The 22057-nt window shown below is 52.7% G+C and overlaps 1 protein-coding gene across 8 annotated transcripts in view; it reads right to left on the bottom strand.

The window, feature by feature from the left end:
- Positions 1-20681, bottom strand: part of NFASC (neurofascin) — a 61445-nt gene extending 40764 nt beyond the window's left edge. For 4 of the 8 annotated variants that reach the window (XM_009647018.2, XM_009647234.1, XM_009647310.1 and 1 more), the window contains exons 1-15: positions 20588-20681; positions 17185-17202; positions 16045-16150; positions 15658-15854; positions 15201-15323; positions 14820-14990; positions 6380-6491; positions 5104-5288; positions 4551-4679; positions 4093-4236; positions 3578-3689; positions 3313-3479; positions 2438-2585; positions 1680-1804; positions 317-352 (exon numbers count right to left, since the gene is read on the bottom strand). In XM_009647018.2, the coding sequence (XP_009645313.1) occupies positions 317-352; positions 1680-1804; positions 2438-2585; positions 3313-3479; positions 3578-3689; positions 4093-4236; positions 4551-4679; positions 5104-5288; positions 6380-6491; positions 14820-14990; positions 15201-15323; positions 15658-15854; positions 16045-16150; positions 17185-17202; positions 20588-20681 (1867 nt within the window). Of the gene's footprint in view, positions 1-316; positions 353-1679; positions 1805-2437; positions 2586-3312; positions 3480-3577; positions 3690-4092; positions 4237-4550; positions 4680-5103; positions 5289-6379; positions 6492-11993; positions 12022-14790; positions 14991-15200; positions 15324-15657; positions 15855-16044; positions 16151-17184; positions 17203-20587 lie in introns of all 8 variants that reach the window. The other 4 variants (XM_009647091.1, XM_009647162.1, XM_009646939.1 and 1 more) reach the window with 3 other exon arrangements.
- Positions 20682-22057: the final 1376 nt, after the last annotated feature.

The raw sequence follows: 22057 nt of genomic DNA, 5'->3' as shown, positions 1-22057 counted from the left end.
AGGTAAAGGTCAAGGGATTTAATGTGATTTTATTTTTTTTTCTTCCCATCAGGGCTCACCTCTTACAGGCATGGGTAAGGTGATCCTTGTGCTCAACAACTGGCACTGTGGGGTGTGAAATGATGTGACATGGGACCTTTCTACCCACAGCCACCTGGGGGGGGGGGAGGTTCAAGGACAACATGGACAGGACTTGGAAGCATCGGCTCCCAGCTTTTTCAACCCCTACACCTAGATTTTCTGTTGGCGTTATTGGCAAGGCAAACCAAAAGCGATTTACAAAATAAAATAAACCAAATGAATTAGTGATGATTACCTTTCGGTAAGTCTCTCAAACGGTTAGCAGGGACAGCTGCAAGGTAAGACATTGCTTGTTAACGGTGTTAGTTTAGTCATTAAGCTTGGGTGGCCAAAGGAGCACCTGGCAAATATAAAGTTACACAGAGAGTTACAGATTTCAGGAGGATCCGATCCTGCCTGGGGACCAGAGTAGGTCCCCAGAGACCTCCAGGCGTGCTCTGCACACCTTTATTCATACTTCAAGTACACAGCAAAGGGGAAACATCAGCCTGCTGTAGAGTTAATCTGCTATTAGGAAAATAGGGGGGAAAAAAAATTAGGGAAAAGGAAGGGAAATAAAACAAGCCCAGTCAAATTATTAGGGATATGAGATTCACGCTGCACTCGGACTTTTGTAGGGCATTGTGGGTCTGTGCCAGCGGCGCTGGCAGGTTGGGGCACTCCCGTCAATGCAGCATGGTCAGCGAGATCCGAGGTGGCCGAGAGCGGGGACTGAGAAATCCGTGGTTTGTGAGTAGCTCTTGCGGCGTAAATCAATGGGTGTGGGGAAGGGGTTTAGGTTTGTCACTGTCTGTATTGAAAAGGGGACGTGCAAGGCTTGGAGTGCTCCCTCACCCCCTGGTTCCCAACGTTGCTCAGCAGCCTGACATTCGGTTAAAGGCTGAGGGAGCTGGGCTTGTTCAGCCTGGAGAAGAGAAGGCTGAGAGGGGATCTCATCAACACCTACAAATATCTCAAGGATGGGGGTCACAAGGATGGAGCCAGACTCTTCTCAGTGGTGCCCAGCGCCAGGACAAGGGGCAATGGGCACAAACTGAAGCACAAGAGGTTCCAGTTGAACGGGAGGAAGAACTTCTTGACTTTGAGGGTGCCCGAGCCCTGGCCCAGGCTGCCCAGGGGGGCTGTGAAGTCTCCTTCTCTGGAGATATTCAACCCCTGCCTGGACGCTGTCCTGTGCCCCCTGCTCTGGGTGAGCCTGCTTGGGCAGGGGGGTGGGATTGGGTGAGCTCCCGAGGGCCCTTTCAACCCCTGCCAGTCTGGGATTCACTTGTAAATTTAGGACTATTCTCACAGAGCTTCAACATTCACATTTGGGTATTTTTAGCTGTATGTAATAACTACTCCTTTTTTTTTTTTTTTTGGTCTCCAATGCAAGTTTGCTTCGACTCAAATTCAGCGCCGCTGTCTGAGGCTGAGATGAGGCAGCACGTCCTTGCCGAGTCCTGCAGCAACGGAACAACTGCTCTGCCAGCATCTCCCTGAGCATCTCTGCTTCTGTGCTCACAGATCACCCTTTCAGCCTGACCTTGCAGTCAGTCTGCTCTATTAAAAATAAAGCACTTAGCTCTGTGTCAGTACACTGGGGGGGACAGCTTTACCCAGTACGGTGAGGTACGCTTTAGCCGAGTCCTTGTCCAGCTCCGTGCTAGCTATGCAGGTGTAATCCCCTTGGTCCTTTTCAGCCACGCCATATATTGTCAGACCATCATCTTCTTTCTTCATCCTTAAAGGGATGAGAACGATAATCATGCAACTGTGCCTAAGCCCATTAAGCAGCAGGATTGAGGTCTAACTGTTCTCTGATAAAATACATTAAAAAGCCCAAACAGAACAGGAGTACGTCTCTGGGATGAAGGTTTTATCAGCTAAGGATGTGTTGAGTTATTCTTGGAAACCTCATTTCCTAAGGAATCAGCAAATGTGCTCTGGTGTGTATCAGGAATAATCACACTTTTAGGAAAACAGTCTGACCTCTGGCTGGCTCGTGTCCCGTGATCAGATCTCCCTTCACGAGAAGGGAGTCAGCTAGGGGAAGGAAATTACAGCTGTACCACCCTCAGAGCAGATAAACATTAATTTTGAAGCAGCTTGTTATTAACCCACCCCTTTTATCAAGATGTCCTAAAATATCCATAAATAAAACCGATAGTCAACGTCTTGGTTTACCGATGAGTCAATTCTAATTGCTGGGCAGTGCCTGTTGGAAGGAGCTAGTGACATTAAAGGTATCAAGAACAACAGTTGCCTAGATGGGAACTCGATGTTTGTCCATATTATCCCTGGTGACTCCTGAACCCTCCTGTGAAAAGTCCAACAACCCTGGGTGAGAAGCCCCGTGGCACTGCTACAGACAGACCTGTTTCCAATGTACAGGGGCGCATCGTCCTTCAGCCAAGTGACCGTGAGTTTCAGCGTCGGGTCGTGCTTTATCCGGCAGTGGAGGCGAGGCATGGAGCCCCTCTTCACCACCTGATCTTCTGGGCCTCTCACAATCCTGGTTGGGTCTGCACAAAGCCAGAAAGCAAGCGTTAGGCAGCAAACTGCTGGGTCTTAGCTCAGGAACTCAATGAAGAGCAGTGTTACTTGGAAAGGACAGCTTGCTCTAGTGAACTGTCTCTGATACAAATGCTTGCAAATAAATTAATTTAACAAGCCATTAATTTATGCTGACCCTTTAAAAACATACCCAGTTTTCTGAGTCAGCAACCAGTTTTGCTGAACAGGGAAAGCCCCGGTGGAAAGTTGATTCAGAAAATGTTTTATTGCCATCAGTTAATCCTGAGGAACACTCTGTATTTCTTTTTGCATTGCTTATGGCAGCTGATAGCCCAATATCCACACCAAGCCCTTCCACAGCTCCAGTATATCCACAGCCTTGTTTTTTCCAACATTAAAAGGGAATCTCTACCATTTTCTGGATTCCAGCTCCAAATTACGCCGTGCCTGTCCTGCTGACAGACTGCTGGAGCGCACAACCAACCCTTCCTTAACCTAAATGGTTATTTCTGCTGGAAGTTTCAGAAGATCCAAGAGACCATTTTGACCTAGAGCCCTTCATGCCCAGAGAGGGGGTGGAGGCCCCATCCCTGGAAGCATTCAAGGCCAGGTTGGACGGGGCTCTGAGCAACCTGATCTAGTTAGCGGTGTCCCTGCTCACTGCAGGGGGGTTGGACTAGATGACCTCTAGGGGTCCCTTCCAACCCAAAACATTCTAGGATTCTATGCCCCTACCTTTCACCTCCAGGCGAACCTGGGCCTCTGCTTTACCCAGGATGTTGGTAGCGACACAAGTGTAGATGCCCTGGTCCTCCTTCCGAGCCATGTTCATCTCCAAGCTCCCGTTCTCATGTGCCTTGTAGTTTCCTCCATCCAGTGTGTTCCCCTGGCCGTTCTTAAACCTCAGAACACCACAGAGTGCTATTGTAAGGGAAGAAAGAGCAGGAAACCTCCCCTTCCCACCCCTCTGGACTGGCAGAGTATGTGCTGGAGCTCTCACCATCTCAGGGTGGGGATCGGGGAGCCAAAGAAGGGGCAGTCGAGTCGGGTCCTGTTGTTTTGAATCACCTTAATGAGCTGATTGCGGGGGGCCAGTATCCGTGGAGGCACATCTGCAAACAGCAAAGATCACAGCCATTGAGAAAGAAAAGAAACCAGTTTCCAGACCCCTGCTCCCTTTCCAGTCTTTTTATCTGCCCCCCCTTCTCTTTTTTTTCATGCTCATTCTTTGGCACTTTCGAGACTCAGTAGAGCTTCTCCATGCCCTCTCATCTCTCCTTCCCTTTCTAGCCTCTCTATATGAATCACCTTATGTCTTAGCGCCAACAGGACTTGCTCAGCCTTGCCTGGCTTTGCAGCTCCATGGCAATGGCCTTCTGCTCCAAAGCCCAGTTGCAGAGGTCACGGACCTTTGTGCATTAGCCTCAGAGTAGCCAACAACGAAGAGGAAAGCAAACAGAGAACTCTTGCAGGGAAAACTTGAGTATAGGGCATTCATCTTCCATAAGTACTTACCCAGGACGCTGACAAACGCATTGGCAAGAAGGTAGCCGTGCTCGTTGGACGCGTTGCATTGGTACACAGCACTGCTGCCGATCTGGGTGTCTCGAAAGACAATGGTGTCTCCAGCCACCTCCCGGCTCGGGTTGGGGGGAGAAGCTTCAAAACAGAGAGCGCTCTTTAAATTAAAATTGAAATTAAAATTCGCAAGACTCTCAATATCATCACACATCTTTCCGTCTCAGCCCAGATAAAAACCAGACAACGGTACGTGACCTCCCTAGCCTACAAAGACGGGGTTCAACTGGCCTCGTCTCAGACAAGCAGATGGTTTATGTACTGCAATGCTGGAGCCCACGCATGCCGCTCAGTGGGGTGCCTGGCACCCTGGCAGCAGCCCTGGCTCTCATGGTCAGCCACCAGATCCTTGGCTAGGGTTTTCGAAAAGGAGGTACGGATTCTTCCTTGCTCACCTTCTATAGGCTCCCCCGTCCCCAACCGTATCGCAGGCTTGGGGTTCCCGTTGGCTCGACACACCAGCCTGCCGTCCTCGCCAGGGGCCAGAATGAGGTTTTGGGGTTCGTCCAACCAGTATGGAGCAGCTTTAAAATACACCGATGCCCCAGTTATAAACGCAGTGGTACTACCTCATCCAAAATCCCCTCCCTGCCTGCGCACTGCTGAACTGAGACATGCAAACACCATCCCCTCGAGTGGGCTTTCTCAGGTGCGGTGAGAGCGGAGGCTCCTCTTCCTCCCTTTTGGCCATGACCCTCCTGTTTTGCACAAAACCACAGCCGTTCACATCAGCAAAGCCCTGCTGCGTTACACCAGCTGAGATCATGTCTCGCTCTGCTTTCAGGTCAGTTTGGACAAGAAGCAAGTATGGCTGGATACGGCACAGGGACAGCCCCCTTAGCAAAACCCCACTCCCCCTTTCAACAAGTCAGAGCATCCCCTCCCATCCACGTCCCCGCAGCTTCTGGTTGTGAAGGTAAAAAAGATGGCAAGGTAAAGATGACGTACCCTTCACTCTCACCGAGATCGTGTGGCGGATGCTGCCCATCTTGTTCGACGCCAAGCAGAAATACTCCCCGGAGTCTTCCTCGGAGACGTTGGAGATACGAAGAGCCTTGTTAAAGTTTTCTAGCTTGGTTTTGCCTGCTGGGAGCTCTCCTCCTTTCTTGTACCACATGATGTCTGGTGCTGGTCTAAGGAGAGGGGAGGAGATAGATAAATGCTTTTGCAAGACAAGAAAATTACTCCTAAAATAGGGATTGATAATCCAGAGAAGGACAGATCCAACTGCTGGGCCACCCTCCTTCCTACTACAGCCCCTAAACCAGGACCCTGAGCATCACCAGCTGATCGGGAGCGGGGTCCATCACATGGACCACAAATGTCCTCACCCACAGTTTACAGCCTGGTGAGGAGCACCCAGATTTGCAAGTAGCTGTAAGGACAAGCCAGTGGGGAATTATCCTTGGAGAGCAAGTATCCAAAGACACCAGCTTCTCTGAACAGCGCTGCAAAACTTGGCTCTCCTGTCTGCTCCGTGCTTTTACGCTTCATGTAAGTTATGAGAGTATTGTTAATAGCAGTTAAAAGGAACGGAACGATCCCTTTTCCTAGCCAGAGGAATTTCCACTGGGAATTCCAGCATCTTGGTCTCAGACCATCCCACCAGGGACTGCTGGGGACCTCCTTCCTCCCCACCGCCGCCAGCCGGGACACGGTACATACACTCCTGAGGCAATGCACTCCAGCAAGAGGTCCACCCCTCTGAGCACCATCTGACTGCTTGAGGTCCCGTAGGGATACATGAAGCTGGGAGTTGTTTCCGTAATCCCTCGGGCTGAAATCAGCAGGAGAGAAACAAACAAACAAAATAAAATGCTTTTAAACTCTCCTTTGCCGCAGTAACGGGCAGGGCACATACAGGGCCAGAAATACACGGTATTTTTGGGGGGAAGCTGTCAAGTTCCTGGCCAAGCCTGGGATACTGAACTCACCCAGAAAGGTACCTGGAAAGTAGAGAAGGGCTCAAGGTAATTTTTTAGGTAAAAAAAATATAAAAGGGTACAGAGATGATGCTTGGCAGGCAGGGAGGTAAAGAAGCAGCAGAGGATGGGCAGAAGGAGCTGAGCTGCGGGGATGGTGCATCAGGGAAGTCCCTGCACCACCAGCTCCCACCTCTCCTGCCCACCCCTGCCTCTAGCACAACGAAATGGGCTGAAAACAGATGAGACCTGCTGGGGACCTCCTTCCTCCCCACCGCCGCCAGCCGGGACACGGTACATACACTCCTGAGGCAATGCACTCCAGCAAGAGGTCCACCCCTCTGAGCACCATCTGACTGCTTGAGGTCCCGTAGGGATACATGAAGCTGGGAGTTGTTTCCGTAATCCCTCGGGCTGAAATCAGCAGGAGAGAAACAAACAAACAAAATAAAATGCTTTTAAACTCTCCTTTGCCGCAGTAACGGGCAGGGCACATACAGGGCCAGAAATACACGGTATTTTTGGGGGGAAGCTGTCAAGTTCCTGGCCAAGCCTGGGATACTGAACTCACCCAGAAACGTACCTGGAAAGTAGAGAAGGGCTCAAGGTAATTTTTTAGGGAAAAAAAATATAAAAGGGTACAGAGATGATGCTTGGCAGGCAGGGAGGTAAAGAAGCAGCAGAGGATGGGCAGAAGGAGCTGAGCTGCGGGGATGGTGCATCAGGGAAGTCCCTGCACCACCAGCTCCCGCCTCTCCTGCCTCTAGCACAACGAAATGGGCTGAAAACAGATGAGACTTGGAAAACACTGATGGGCAGAACATGTAATGAAGGACAAAAGGAACAAAAACGGGCACAGGAAGGGTTTACTTGGATGCCTGAGCTGCTCTGGCACAGAGATCTCCGAAATACGGAGGGTCCCGGTGCTGCCTGGGGCTCTAGCAGCACCAGGGAGGTTTCCCACCCTTGCTCGGAGCTGCGGGGCCTGGAAGGACAGTGCTCTTTGGGAAGCAACAGCTTAGCGACCAAAATGACAAATATCAGGACTGGACAGGGAAGTTTAACAGGAAAAAAACCAAGGGAAGACACAAGACAACTCTCTACAGATACACACAGCAAAGGTCTCTTTGTAGGGGAAAAAAATAATTATTAATTGAATGGATTCCATTAATAAGTGGAATTATCAAACTAGATCTAGATCAGTGAGGACAAAAGAGGATGAGATGGGCTTGAAAGCAGCAGTAGCAGAAAGGGGGGTTATGAGATTAGGAAAGGGGACAGAATGGCCAGGGTTGGCACAGGGTCACTACAAATCCCGAAGCGATCAGTGGGCAGAGCCCAGCCGGTGCAGGAGCAGGATCCTGGGGTGCAAAGCCCTCTCCTGCTGCCCCAAAAGCTTCATTTGCTCAGCGAGCAGGAGGCAGCCAGGTGTGCCCAGCACCGCGGGGCTTTTGGGGATGCCCAGGTCTATTTGGGAAGCTTCTGCCTGAGCTCTGGGAGGGGAAAAGGGCTGGGAAGGAGGAGGGGAGAGAGGCCAGGGTCTGTTCATGGAGTTCCCGTCAGCCTGCCTTAGGGAAAGCCTGGGACCAGGCTCACAAGGGGAAAAAAATAAACCCAACCCCAGGAAATAAACATGCCTTTGGAACAACTCCACATCTCCGGAGCGCGGCCGCACACACGCATCCCACCGCTCCCACGCACCCGCAGGTTACCGGCCCGCACGTGCTCGTCAGCGGGTTAGTCAATTATTTGATTAATGGATTACCAGGGCAGGCAAATCTTGACCTTATCCTGAAGGGCCAGTTCTCTGGGCAGGCACCTGCTGCTGTTTGCTTGCCCGCTTCTGGAGAGGATCTCGTTCCTGGTTAAAACCATCCAGCCCACGCCGGGGCTCTGCGGGGGGATGACAGAGCCCGCGCCTGGGTTTAAAGCCAGTATTTACCAACAGCTCCCATGCCTCCGGCCGGACTCATGAAATTCTCTCTTCTCATGTGATTAGGAGAGTGGGATATTATTTTATAAGCCAATATTGGCTTTTATAAGCCCACAGTCTGCAGCCTGTTTGAGCAGGCTCTGTGTTTCATTCCCACAATGAACCCATGTGCTCAGGAGCCCGGGGCATAACTAGAAGAGATGAGCAGCAGTGCAAGCCAAATTTTATGAGCCATATATTAATGATGAAAATTAAAAATAAGGGAGATAAATTAGTATCCTATCCACTTGTTCAATAAACCTAACACCACCACTGCAGAGCTGATAAGCTTTTTGCCTTAGTACAGCATCACTTGGAGTACTGCATCCAGCTCTGGAGCCCTCAGCACAAGGAGGACATGGACCTGTTGGAGTGGGGCCAGAGGAGGGCTACTAAAATGATCCGAGGGCTGGAGCCCCTCTGCTATGGGGCCAGGCTGGGAGAGTTGGGGGTGTTCAGCCTGGAGAAGAGAAGGCTGCGGGCAGAGCTGAGTGCGGCCGGTCAGGGCTTCAAGGGGGCCCAGAGGAAAGGGGGGGACAAGATTTTTAGTAGGGCCAGCTGGGACAGGACAAGGGGAATGGCTTTAAACTGAAGCAGGATAGGCTTAGACTGGATCTAAGGAAGAAATTGTTTCCCATGAGGGTGGCAAAACCCTGGCAGGGGTTGCCCAGAGGGGGGGGGGAGGCCCCATCCCTGGGAACATTCCAGGCCAGGGGGTTGGAGGGGTCTGTGAGCAACCTGATGTGGTTCAAGGTGTCCCTGCTCCTGCAGGGGGGTTGGGCTGGGTGACCTCTAGGAGTCCCTTCCAACCCAAAACATTCTGTGATTCTATGATAATAAATATTTTGCTATTTATAATAGGGAGAGGCCAGAAATTCTCTCGGGCAAAGGTACCGTTCCAGCTCTGAGCTTGGGGCAGCTCCAACTGGAAGCTGTCAGACAAACAGCAACGTCTCACTCATCTGTTTGGATGGAACAGAGCTGGAAAAATAAATCCCATGGCTATTTATTTCTGCTCAAAAATAGACTCTGCTTCCAAGAAATTGCTGCTCTTGTCCCCGCCTTTATGAAATCGGACCCGTTCAGCTGTGAGCAGGATATCCCAGAAACAGCCACTTCTCACCCTGGGGCAGCCAAGTGCCCCCTCCCCACAGTCCGGACCTGACAGCATTTAAAATTGTACATAAACTTGCATTTCTACTTGGAGATGATAACAGGAATATGCACATCCAGACACATCCCATCTGTTCGCCTCCTGCAGAGCCAGCCAGCTTTAAAACATCCCACATCGCCAAAATAAAATAAAAATTGAAAAGAAAATAAAAAATGAAGAGAAAAAAAGAACAAAACAGACTTTCATTTCCATTTTTAAAAAAGGTGAGAAACTTCTGCTAATAAAATATTCAATTAATTACTCCTTTTGGGTCATTTTTCCTTCATAATTGCAGACAGTTTGCCTCGGCAATTAACTTTTGCAGCAAGGAAATCACTGCACCTGCTACGAGCCGTGGGGAGAAGGGCTTGGGTGCAGATCCCACGATTGGCCTGGCCCTCCAGGGCACTTTGAGACAAGCGTCCCACAACCCGCTTGTGCCCCACGTCCACACCAGCAGCAACCAGTCCCCGGGATGAGCTGGGGCACGGCCGTCGCAGGCCGGCAGGGGAGGGGGCTGGCAGCCTCCCGCTGCTTTGCTGTGCACCCCCAGCCCGTGCTGCCCGTCCCACCGAGCTTCCCTGCAGAGCCAGCTTTGGAGCTCAGCCCGTACCATGGGGACCAGCACCCCAAGGTACAGGGTCCGAGAGCCCCAGGTCTCCCGAACACCTAAAATACTTGGGAGATGGACATCCCTCTTCTGCACAACCCTGCCCCTACGGCTCCTTGCTTTGCTGCAGGCTGGCTCCAGAGACCAGTGTGGCCAGCCAGGACATTCCAGGGAGAAATATGGGGTCAGCAAAAAAGAAAAAAGGGCCAAGGGTAAGGATTTTTTCACCAGTTCATTAACTATTATGAAATGACTGGTTTGGAGCTCAGGTTTGCACAGGGGTGTGAGTGGGTGGCTTAAATCCGCTGGACCCATAAAACGTTCCAGGAGACATTAAGTGCAAATAAGCCATATAGTGCAAAGAACAGGCAGTTTATCCTACGTGCCTGTGAGTAGAAAGCTAGACAAACCTGTGAGACTGCGCAGCTGAGATCTCATTTTCCTAACCAAGTGACTGCTGAGCATCACTTTTCCCTGAGCAACGACGTGCAGCGGGAGACCAAGAAGCCCACAGCCACCACGGTGACTCTCCCTCCTGATCCGGCGAGGGCTGCAAATGCAGAAATGGTGCCCAGCCGGTGTGCAGGCATTCTCTTTGAAACGCAAACATCATATTTATGCTGCTGAGGTACAAGATATATTTACAGGAGAGCTCACCACTGGATTTCTCTTTGGTCCCTGGCCCCGCGTGTCTGCGAGGGAGGCGTCTCCTCCCGCTCACCTCCAGCTGAGGCGCGATGCGGTTTATGCAGCTCCCATTGAATTTTGCTGGCAATCCCCTTTCACAGCCATTTCTACAAATATTTTCAGACTCCACCCAGCCCATTTGCTGCCACCAGCACTTCCCCCTAAGCTGGTTTTTCACCTGAGCCTTCCCCAGCTCTCCAGCATCCTCAGAAACCTCCCATTCCTGGTGCCCGGTGAGATGTCAACACCCCGGTTCCCTTGGTGGGGAAGGGATGCCCGGGCTGCCCCGCTGGCACGGGAGGGCTCTCACCGGGGACACCAAACCCAGTGCCCTCGCCTGGAACATCCTCCGCTTCTCACACCCCAAACTCTCTCTGCTCTTAGCTGGCAAAAGCACTCCTTGGACCCAAAAGTCCCAGTGGAAAAGGAATGTGCCCTGGGTTGGGCAAGGCACAAAGCAAGCTGCAGCTCCAGGTGGGAAGCTGAGCGGGATTTCGCTGTAGGATGCAGCACGGGGCATCGCTGGGGCTGTCCCCCCCCTGCTGCCACACAACCCCAGCCCCCATAAGCAGCAAGAGGGGCAGAAACCAAATCCTGCCCATGATAGAGCCTGGCCTTGGGGCAACCAGACTCCGTGGTGGTCTCTGGCAGTGCCTGTGCTCTCGGCATCGCCTGCCAACAGCCCCATCTCCCCGCTCCCCTACAAACCCCTGCTGCTGCCCAGCTCTGCCCGCGTTATCCCATCAGGTCCGTGACACTTCCAATCTATTCGCAGGGCAGTGATCGCGCCCTGGGGAGCCACGCGGTTTTGTGCCTGCAGTATAATTTATGAGTTTGGGACGGGCTTCTCCCCACAAGCGCAGGCTCCGGAGGTAACCTCCCTGCCCAGACAAAGGGCAAGAGCCTTCGCCAAAGCATCAACCCACGTACAACCTCGCCACAGAGAAACAAAGCACCCGGCTTTTGAGAAAACCAAATACTATGGGGTTTTTTTCCTCTTTTTTTTTTCCCCTCCCAGTCACTGCCTGTGTTTAGCCACCAACACAATAGCTGCTCTCTCAAGACAGAGGGAAGAGGGATGGTGGGTCTTATCTTTAAATCATGAGCCTCCGCCGAGGACAGGCCTCCTCTTCAGCAAGGACGCAAACTGGGCTGGCTCTGCCACGCGGGCTCTTTCACATGGGCCAGATCCTATTAATCCAAATTGTCTCTCAAGCTGAGCTCCGCGTATCCAATTAATTAGCTTAAAACTCAAGAATTTTAAGCTGTGAAAACATCGAGGGGGGTTCTGTCGCCCTTTGGCTCTTTCATCACACCTGGTTTTGCGAAAGTTGAGGCTACGACCCATGAACGGGGACGCGGGCACACACAGAGGACGGGCAGGCGATGCTGCCAACGCGGGGCCGCTCGCTGCCCGGTTAGCGGGGGAGATCAGTCGGGTTAGGCAGAGGGGGGTTAAACCGTGAAGGTCTCCAGAAGCCAGCGTTGACTCACCACTGTACATGGCAGTGTGATTAAATTTCTGCTCCAAACACAAGAGCGGTGCGGACAGGCAACAGCAGGGATACAAAAGCACTCGGAGCTCAGCTGCCTGCCAGGGCAAACGACGTAACACAGCAATACAGGAGAGGAAAAGAGGGTTGGTTTCCTCCTACAAGATGGGAAGACAAATAAATAGATGAAAATTGTATCACAAACATTTCCTTGAAGGGTTTTTCTTGTCAGTAGACAAACATTTGTATCTTTGGGGGAAAAAAAAAAAAAAAAATCAGTTCAATCTGGAGAAGCAAATGGTTTTTCCATCATTTTTTTAACTACGAGGGAAACATTTTCCGGCTACTTTTTCCCAACATAAAGCACAGGCTGGGCACAGCTAGGCACAGCGTAACGATGCAGAAAGGCATGGCTAGGATGAACAAATGAAAAAAAAAAAAATAAAAAAAATTAGGGTCTAAAAGCATAATCTGCTGTAAAATCCCTTTTAATGACAAGGTGATTGAAGTAGATTGTGCGACACGTGGAACAGCAGCTCCTCAATAACACCCTGCTCTCATTTATCGACAGCCACCGCCAGCACTCGGGGCACAAAGCTGCGGCTGCTGGAGGCTCTGCCCTCTGTCAGCTCCCACCGTTCCCCAAAATACTGCTCTGGCGTGTGAGAGCACCCTGGTTTCCAGCAGGATGCGGGCACAGCCGTGTGACGCTGTCACCTGCCCAACAGGAGATGTGAGGGGCTACGTTGGCTACCGTATAGTTGTCACCCTGAGCCCATCAGCCACGCACCGTGTCTCTGTGCAAGGGCATTAGGAGAGCCCAGCAGATGCCCAAGAGCTATCTGAACCTGGAAACACCAGAGGAACACTCGGCAGGGAAAGGCCCGGGAGTATCGCTCCCCCCAAGCCTTTGCATTTCCCTCTTCTTGCAGCCATGGGCACAGCAACCCCGTGCAATGATTTTTCAGCAGCTGGTGAACTTTTTTTTTTTAAGGCCAGCCAATGCTCGTGGCCTCAGGCTGAGATGATTGAACAGCTCGAGACAACTACAAGCTCGTCTCCTTTGAACACTGTACATATAAAGAATTTTTTGTATGATAACAGATGAGAAATTAGAGCCTCCACTCTTTAAATTGTCAGGGCCTCTGGGGTGGCATTTGCATCTGATAATTCAGCAGACGTTTCTAAAGGAAAACTTAAAAAGAGGGTCCAGTATAATTGGAAGCCAATTGTACATAGCCTGTGAGCCAAATGCTATGGTGGCACCTGAGCGTAGCAGGATGGGGAGCTTGTATCTGTCTGCACAGAAATCATCCAGGATTTCTTTTCCATTTTTTCCATAGCTTGGAAAACATGTCAGGCTGAAGCCTTTGGAGGCTCAAGTGACCACAGATCTTTGCCAGAATTTCCCCAGCTCACACTAATTCAGGACTCAGTCCTTCCCTAGCAGGTGAACATTGGCATTGTCTGGCCAGCTCTGTACACAGATAAATAATATTCAGAATTAATTACCTGCGCACCCTCCTCACCATTAGCAAAGAGCCTCTTTGTAGTATTTATATTGCTGATTCTCCACTCATGCTCTACACAGAGGAGAAGCTGTTACAATAAAAGTGCAAAGCACTCCAGGGCCCGCCTGCCGCTCACAGCGCTTTTAGGTCACTGGTATCAGAACACTTTCGTAGCGTTATGTCTGATTTAAGCTGCTGCGAGACCAGATTAAGCTCCTAACGCTGGGATTTGGGAGTGCCTCGTGCCTGCTTGGGACAAGAGCCTGCTCCCCAAAGCACAGCCTTGCATCTGCCGGCACACGCTATCCCTTCCTCCCAGTCTGACCTTACTGGGAATGGGAGGTGGCTCTGGTCTGATGACTGGGGCCCATAGCTGCTGCTTCTGTGTCAGCTGCTGATTGTGCCGGTGCTGTGCACCCCCCCACCCCACCAAAAGAGAGCCCATGCTCTGCAGGACCTGCGTCAGCTCAAAAGCCTCACGTCCTGCAGTGCTCAGCTCGTGTCCCCTCTGCCAGCGTCCCCACCAGCCCGCGGGCATGAAATGCGTTAGCATCAGGAGCTCGCTGTCCTCCAGGCAGTCTCAATTCTAGAGAAGAGTCTGCCGTGGCTGGACCTGCCCATGGAAGGGCTCTTCACGTGCCTGGAGAGAGCCACATGTGTGCTCCTCCTGTCCCCCAAGCCGATGCTCTACACTAGGGTGAGACTGAGATCTCCGGCCACCCTGAGCGTGTCCCACGTGTACACACTCAGACCTCAAAGGGTCAAGCCCTCCTGCTAGCACATCCCAGAGCCATGGGGCTAAACAGCGGCTCCTGGTCAGAAAGTAAATCCTGGGCTGTGCAAGGTCGACACACACTCAGTCCCCCCGTGCAGCACCAGCACGGCCAGGAGCTCCCCGTAAACCTAAGCCTGGAGCAAACCAAGGCTATGTCGAGCTTTCAAACTGGGGAAAGATCACTCGGTCTTATACATTTCCCTAAAGATGGGGGGAATGCCCCATCTGTGTTGAAATGCTTTCCAGTTTATCCCAGACACACGGACGTAGCAATACCTGCACCAAGCTGCCTCTGCAGCCCTCGACCCACGAAGCTGCAAAGCTCTGAGATGCTGGATGGCGACCAGCCAGCCCTCCCTGCCAGGACTGGCATTCCTCACCCAAACACGTTCCTGTGCTACCCTAAACAAAAGGAAGGAAGCCACTCTTCTCCCTGGTAGGTCTCAGTGCTGTCAAGAAGCGAAACAAGACAACTGGAAGGAAAACCCTGCCCGAGAGAGGCCAGGGAAGACCCAACCTGAGCGCTTGCTGTGACACTTACTGGTTTTCACCTTGAGGGTGTAGGGGTTTTTCTGCTGGATGGTGTGGGTGAAGTGGAAGCGCGCATTGCAGCTGTAGTCGGTCTGGGCATCCTGCAGCATGACGTTGGAGAAGTACAGGTCACCGTTCTGGCCCTGGGAGACGCGCTTGTCCTGGTGGATGGGCTCCATGGCTGCAGGGGGGGACAGGCATTCAGCGCAAGCCAGATCCCCCCGCAGGCGGCTGCACGAAGGCGAAACCCCCGACCCAGACCCCGTATGGGCACCTCCGAGCTCTGAGCTAGCAGTAATGACCCCAAACATAGTTATCTTAAATAAACACCGCAGATGACGGAAAGGCTGCCCGCAGGGTTGGAGGTGGGAAGGGGTTTGCCCCGACTCACAGCTGCTCATCCAGAAGATGACGGGCGAGGGCAGGCCAGGCGGCGGGTTGCACTGCAGGCTGAGCGGAGCACCTTCATCCACCTCTATCACATCCACCTTCTCCTTGGGCCACAGGGGAGACTCTGCCATAAGAAGTAGAGACACCGCCTGAGGAAGGGAGGGAAGTAACTCTGCAGATCTCTTCCCGCTGGACCTGGCCTGGTTTCAATGGAGTGGCCTCAATGCAAGCTTCATTTCTACGTGTGCAAGATTCCCTTAAACCTATACCGAGTATTTCCCTGATAGCTACAGCCATAACCCCCGTGCCTTCATCTCGGTCCTGTGGCTGGATACATCCTGACACAGGTAACAGATGAAGCAGGCTGAGATGTTTGAGCACTGGATATTCTCTGTGCCTCTTCTACGATGCAAATAGCAAATAGTCCCTGATTGCTCTGCGCCACTGCCGTTACTCACTGGAAACCTGGAGGTGGATTTTGCTGGAGAGAGCGGTGCCGAAGTCATTCCGGGCAAAGCACTGGTACTCGCCCTCGTAGTCCTCTGGCCGTCCCCCGCTGTGGAAGTCGATGACCAGCGTCCCTGACCGCCACCGCATGGACACTTTGGGGTCCTTCGCCACGTTGAAGAACTTCCCATTCCGTGTCCAGGAAAAACTGCAAGCAGGGGGGAGAGGTTGGGTTTGTAACCATGGACCGTATTTACCCGGTGAGATCCTTACCTGTGCCGTGCAAGCCAACAGCTGGATTAGCTGACAGTGCAAGCGGCACCGCAGGGGAGCTCCTCCAGAGCCAGCTCTCATGAACAGTAGAGCTTCAGTGTAGCAAGGGCTGTAGGTGCACTTACGTGGGAATGGGGTTCCCTTTGGCTTCGCATTCGATGAAGATGTTGTCCCTTGGGTCTACGATGTAGTCCTTCACGGACTGCTTGGTGATTGTGGGGGGCTGAGGCACTGCAAAGCAAACGGAAAGCCATGAGGAGGGTTGTGCAAAGAGGGCGAATCCCTTCTCTGCCATCCTGCAGCAGATCCTGATGGGATTTCAGCATCTTCCCCAGGCTGGACGGGCAATTTGTGGTTTAAAGCCCTTCAACACCTGAGGAAATTACCACGAGCATTTGGGGGTTTGTGCTGCTCATCACCTCTCGGGCCATCAGCAATGCTCAGACTCCCTTTTGGTACCGGGAAGCCCCTGTTTCTCCCTTGGTATCTTGGTCTCATTAAGAAATTTCAGAGTTACATCTTCCTGCTACTGCTGGTTGTTTGAATCAGACTGAAAGGCACCCTGGCTGTGCCCCTCCGAGCCAGGGGCTGCAGCTGGGACAGGGAGCCAGAGAGCCCCTGCAAGACATTTACAGGTACTCCCTTGGCAAGAGAGAGGCTCAAAACCTCCCAGATTTACCCCAAAGGAGTGCGGCACTGGTGTTTAGGAGGGCAGGGCTTGTGAAAAGGGGCGCAGGAGCCCAGCAGCCAGTGCAGGCTCTGGCTCTGCTCCTGAACTCCGAATTGAAGAGCTCAGTCCCATGGCTGTCCTGGAACGAAGCCCCTCAGCTCCGAGCCTGTTTGCTCTCCCCCCGGGAGCTGGCAATGCTGCAGACGTGTCAGTACGTGGGGCCGAGCGTGGCGTTCGTGCAAGGCAGAGGAGCCTGCTCTCCCCCAAGCTGTGGCGTTAGCAATAACAAGCCCCCACAGAAATGATATTTGCACTGCAAAGACGGTCTGGTTCCTGCTCCGGGGAAAGCAGCAGAGCCTAAGCGCTCCTCCCAGGCTGCTCCAGCACCTCCTGGGTCTCTCCCAGCCTTGCCTGGCTGTTCAGAATTAGCTCGTCCTGACTCTGGCCAGCCTGGCCACAGGAGTGGGCAACGCACCCACGTACACCATGTGCCAAGCAACAGCCGCCCCCGGCCCCCTGCTCAGTACAGACCCCGCGTGCCCCATGTCGGGCATGCAGAGGAGGCGGGCACGTACGCAGAGAGGGGAACACTTACATTCACTCTGAATATTGGCTGTTATTCCCAAAGCGCAAGCATAATGAAAAAAAAAGAGAAAAGGTTAATTGAAGAGCAAACCTATACACGGCACGGACGCAACCACAAACACACGTAGTCATTGCAGGGCTTGCAAATACTACACACAAATCATTTTACAATTCAAGCACGGTCTAATCTACATACTTACTGTCCATGTGGGAGAAGCTGCTGCTGAGCTGGGCCCGTTAGCTCTCTAGGGTATTAGCCTTGCAACCCTAACAGCCTTAGGGGGTTTGGGGGGCCAAAAGGGGGCACAGCTGAGTCAGAGGCTAATATGTGCCTGATAACCCCCCCAGCTGGCTTTTTAGGTGATAGTCAAACTGAGAGAAGGTGCTTGTAATATCCGGGGAGATCACAGAATCACAGAATATCAAGGGTTGGAAGGGACCTTGGGATCCATATCCTGTCCCCAGGGCAGGGGCAGGCAGGATTTTATCCAAAGAAGAAGATTTGTTAGGGTTGGGGAAGGGATAAAGCACCTGGGCAAGCTTAAAAGAAAGAGCAAATAGTGCAGGTCCCCCAACACAGGATGAGCAAGGGCTGTTCCCTCTGCCGTGAGGGGACCCTGAGGCTTCGCCCACACATCTGCCCTCTCCCAAGCTGCTTCTGCCCTTGAAACATAAAGTCCGGGGAGCAAAATGCCACCCTGGGGAGATCTCCCACTCCCAGGGTGCATCAAGCAAGGGCAGTTGGGTGCCCATGGGGACGAAGGAGCTGATCTCCGTGGGGCAGGGAAGGCTTTCACAGCTGGTGGGAGGTGGGGGATAGAGCTCGTGCACTCCCAGAGCCTGAGATTTGCACGTTTACCAGCCTGGGCGCAAAGCCGGAGCAGCTGGGGCTCATTGCACACCGCCTGGTCAGACCTGCAGCCCTTGGAGCACAGGCGATGCCTTCCTTAGCTCAGCCCCCAGCCGAGCAGGGCGCACAGGAGCCCTGACCTGATCGCCTTAAACAGGAGCGGAAAGCAAACCCCTGATGCCTCTTGAAGATCGGGATGGAAATGAAACTAAGCCGATGCTCCATGTGTCCAAAAGAGCTAAGGGAGGCTGGGAAGGGTCGGCTGGCAGGGCAGGCATCGGCAGGATCCCTTGCCCGGGGCTGGGAGATGCCCCCCACCCGCCTGCTCCTGGCACTGCTGCGTGCAGCTGCCCCCGTGCACATGATTTACAAATATCTGTCGTGCAGAGGACCCGTTTGGGAAGGGATGACAAAAGGAAGCTCAGAGTTACGATCCCAGTTTCCCACCAGCACTGGAAGGGACGATGCTCTCCTGCAGCTCAGTGCTGTGCAGTGGGGAGGAGGAGGAGGAGGAGGAGGAAGAAGCCAGAGAAACTGCGAGCTGCTGGGAAACGATGAGCTGCTGCAGGCTGCCTTGAGCACCTCTCCACCAGCTGTCAGCATTTCTCTTACTTTCCTAAGGTCACATTACATTTAAGTAGCAAAATTACTCCTTTCCTGATGCAAAGCACGAGGAATGGCAGAAGGTGGCTCTTTGCAGACCCATTCAGCTTTCCCCAACTGCGCGGGGCCCTGCTTCCATGCCAGCTGCCTGCATTTCTGGGCTATTATAGATCCTAACAAATCCAGGCCTGAAGGAATCACTGAGCTCTGCGCATCAAATAAAATTCCCATTGCTGGGAACAAGAGTGCCCCCGTGCACAAGATTTACAAATATCTGTCGTGCAGGGGACCCGTTTGGGAAGGGATGACAAAAGGAAGCTCAGAGTTATGATCCCAGTTTCCCACCAGCACTGGAAGGGACGATGCTCTCCTGCAGCTCAGTGCTGTGCAGTGGGGAGGAGGAGGAGGAGGAGGAGGAAGAAGCCAGAGAAACTGCGAGCTGCTGGGAAACGATGAGCTGCTGCAGGCTGCCTTGAGCACCTCTCCACCAGCTGTCAGCATTTCTCTTACTTTCCTAAGGTCACATTACATTTAAGTAGCAAAATTACTCCTTTCCTGATGCAAAGCACGAGGAATGGCAGAAGGTGGCTCTTTGCAGACCCATTCAGCTTTCCCCAACTGCGCGGGGCCCTGCTTCCATGCCAGCTGCCTGCATTTCTGGGCTATTATAGATCCTAACAAATCCAGGCCTGAAGGAATCACTGAGCTCTGCGCATCAAATAAAATTCCCATTGCTGGGAACAAGAGTGCCCTGTGCGCGTTACTGTGCTGACTCCAGGGGAACAGATCTTTTCAACCACAGTCATCTGGAATGGAGCAGAGCAGGGGCTCAGACTCGAGTCTGGGACTCTCTCCTTTTCAAGTAACGTAAGTATTTATTCCCCTCTGCAAATCAGAGTTTTCTCATCCTTTCTCTCCAGTCATTTCCAAATTTCAGCCAAAAGCCACTACCTCAAATTTTTCCTTCCCATTTTGCCGCCCAGAGTCAGGGATCAGCTGAGGGGACCACGGCTACAGCCAGCACGCCCAGGGCTCCGCAGAGCAACATCCCAAAGGGTAGAAATTTCTCCTCTCAAGAGCAGCCCTGGCACTTCAGCCTAAATTTAGACCCCAGCAAAAAGCTGTGCTGCTTCCACTAACGCCCGGCTCGCTGGAGGATTTCTGTGCCTTGCACTGTCGGAAGAGATCCCCCGCAGCCACAGGCTGATTATTATTAACAGCCGCTACAGGAGGAAGCTGGGACACAAAGAAATTACAAAACTGGTTTCCAGAACAGTGGCTCAGCAGTTCTTGGTACGAACCCCTGTCTCAAATGCATTCAAATCAGTCGTGCATTTCCCACCCGCGGGCCTGAAGGTGCCCGTGCAGCAGAAACATCAGCCCATGGCCCCCTTCCTCCTCGCTCTGTATCCCCCAGCTCTTCTGAATAAAACATAACTCCCCTCTTGTAATGAACTGATAAGTCCCAACAGAGGGAGAAAAATCACATTGCTCTGCAGGACCTGCCTGGGTCCCCACTGCCCTCGGGGAGCTGGGTGTCAGATTGTGGCAGCATCTGCCCGAGCAGAGCAGCAGCGAGCTCACGTCCTCCCCAAAGGAGCATCCCAAAGCCTGCCCGTGTTCTGTAGGAATGCCAGGAGTCCCGGAATGTTCCACTGAGATCAACAGGCTGAAGACTTGCCCAGACCTGATTTCCTCACCAGTTTGGCTCAGATGCTCTGTCCCATCTTGGTACGTGGTTTTGAGTCCTCTGCTCAGCGTTTGAGATAGATTGACTAAAGCAGAGAGTGATTTAGGTGACTTTCTGGAGGGCATGTGGTTTAAAACAAAACTTATTCCAAAACCAACAACAGAAAAGAAAACCTTAGGCTGGACCAGGAAAGCCACCTGGGCCCTGTGCATCGCTCTACCCCCTCAACCATCCAAGCAGGAATTTTTAAAGGGGTAAACCATAACTTACAATCCAGAGGGACTTCAATGGTGCTGACGAGGTGATGAAGGTAGAGAGCAAATGCTATTCCTGCGCAGGTGAGGTGGTGTCTTTGCATGACCATTTTGGAGGCCTGGGCAGCGTCAGGACCTCAGTTGTGTCCCCCAAGGCGAGCAGACCAGCAGCAAGCGCAGACGGATCCTCAGCTGCAAACCAAACACAAACCCAGCGGTCACTGAGTCGCTTACGGCTCCATTTCTGTCATCTTCTTTTTGGCAACTGTGAGAGAGGGTTTCCAATCCAAAAATATTTGTGTGGAGGGACAGGGGGGGTGAATAGTGCCAGAAACAGTTTCCAGGCTCTGGTGACCCAAGCACAGGCCTGTGGTCACTCTCCTCCCAGCCCCTGGGTGGCTCTGCTGGCAGAAAACCAGCCTTCAGGGTTATTGGTGCTCAAACCCTGGAGAGACCTCTTGGGTGGAAGGAGAAGGACCACGCCATCCCCTGGGACTGATGGAAAGTTACTCAGAGCAAGCGGACACAAAAGCGGTGAACAGCCCCCATAGGATATAATGAAAAGGATGATTTGCTGTTTAAAAAAAAGAATTATAATGATTGTATTTTTATGCACAAGAAATACCTACATAGCAACCATCCGCTCCCTCCGGCGGGGCAGCGGGATGAGTTCTGCCTCCATGTGCAGCCCACTAAGGGCAGGGGGACCGGCTCCAGAGCCCCCCTCGTGTACCAAAGAGCCCATCACTGGCCTGGCACGGCCCTAGCAGGAGTCAGGGCACGGCGGGACCTTTCCCAACCGGGCTCCAGCTGCTTCCCTCCCCAGACGGCCCCTGGTGCCAGACACTCAGCACGCCGCTGCCGGGCTCCCGAAGGCACCCATCCAAACCCCTTGGGGTCTGTCAAGTTACCATTTGCATTTTCCATCCTCATACCTTTCATTTTGCTGATAATAAACCCGTAGACTAAACGCAGATTAAAATAAAGAGCAAAGAGGGAGGATAAATTATCCCATCCGTCCAGTAAAAGCCCCCGTAGAAAGGCTGCTGTGGCGCAGAGGCTGCATCACGGCTGAGCTACAACTCCCTGTAATAGAGTTATAAAAAGGGCATCAGCCGTGCAGACAGCTCTCTCAGCTACGAACAAAAATAACGCCAGGGCAGCAAAGAGTGGAAAATCCCCAGCCTTGCTCCGTGCTGCGGCTCCCCGGCCCTCGCGCAGGCTTTCGCCGAGGTGGGATGTCGCCAGGCAGGGGAGCGGCACAGAGAGGCCATTTGGCAAGCAAGGGGAGCCCGTCTTCATGCAATATAAATAACCGGCCGCAGCTTTGGATGCTGCTGCCCCTTCAAGCTGTTCCTGAGCCCCGTACGAAGCAATTGCGGGAGGGAGGGGGCGACCCAGCACAACAGACAAAACCCGGCGAGCGCGAGGCTGCCGGGGGCTCCGGGTGCCGCAGGGAATGCTGCTGGCAGCCAGCGAGGAGCAG

Source organism: Egretta garzetta, unplaced genomic scaffold (genome assembly GCF_000687185.1).
Source record: "Egretta garzetta isolate BGI_Z169 unplaced genomic scaffold, ASM68718v1 scaffold640, whole genome shotgun sequence".
NCBI classification, from domain to species: domain Eukaryota; kingdom Metazoa; phylum Chordata; class Aves; order Pelecaniformes; family Ardeidae; genus Egretta; species Egretta garzetta.
This window is presented reverse-complemented; position numbering and strand designations above follow the sequence as displayed.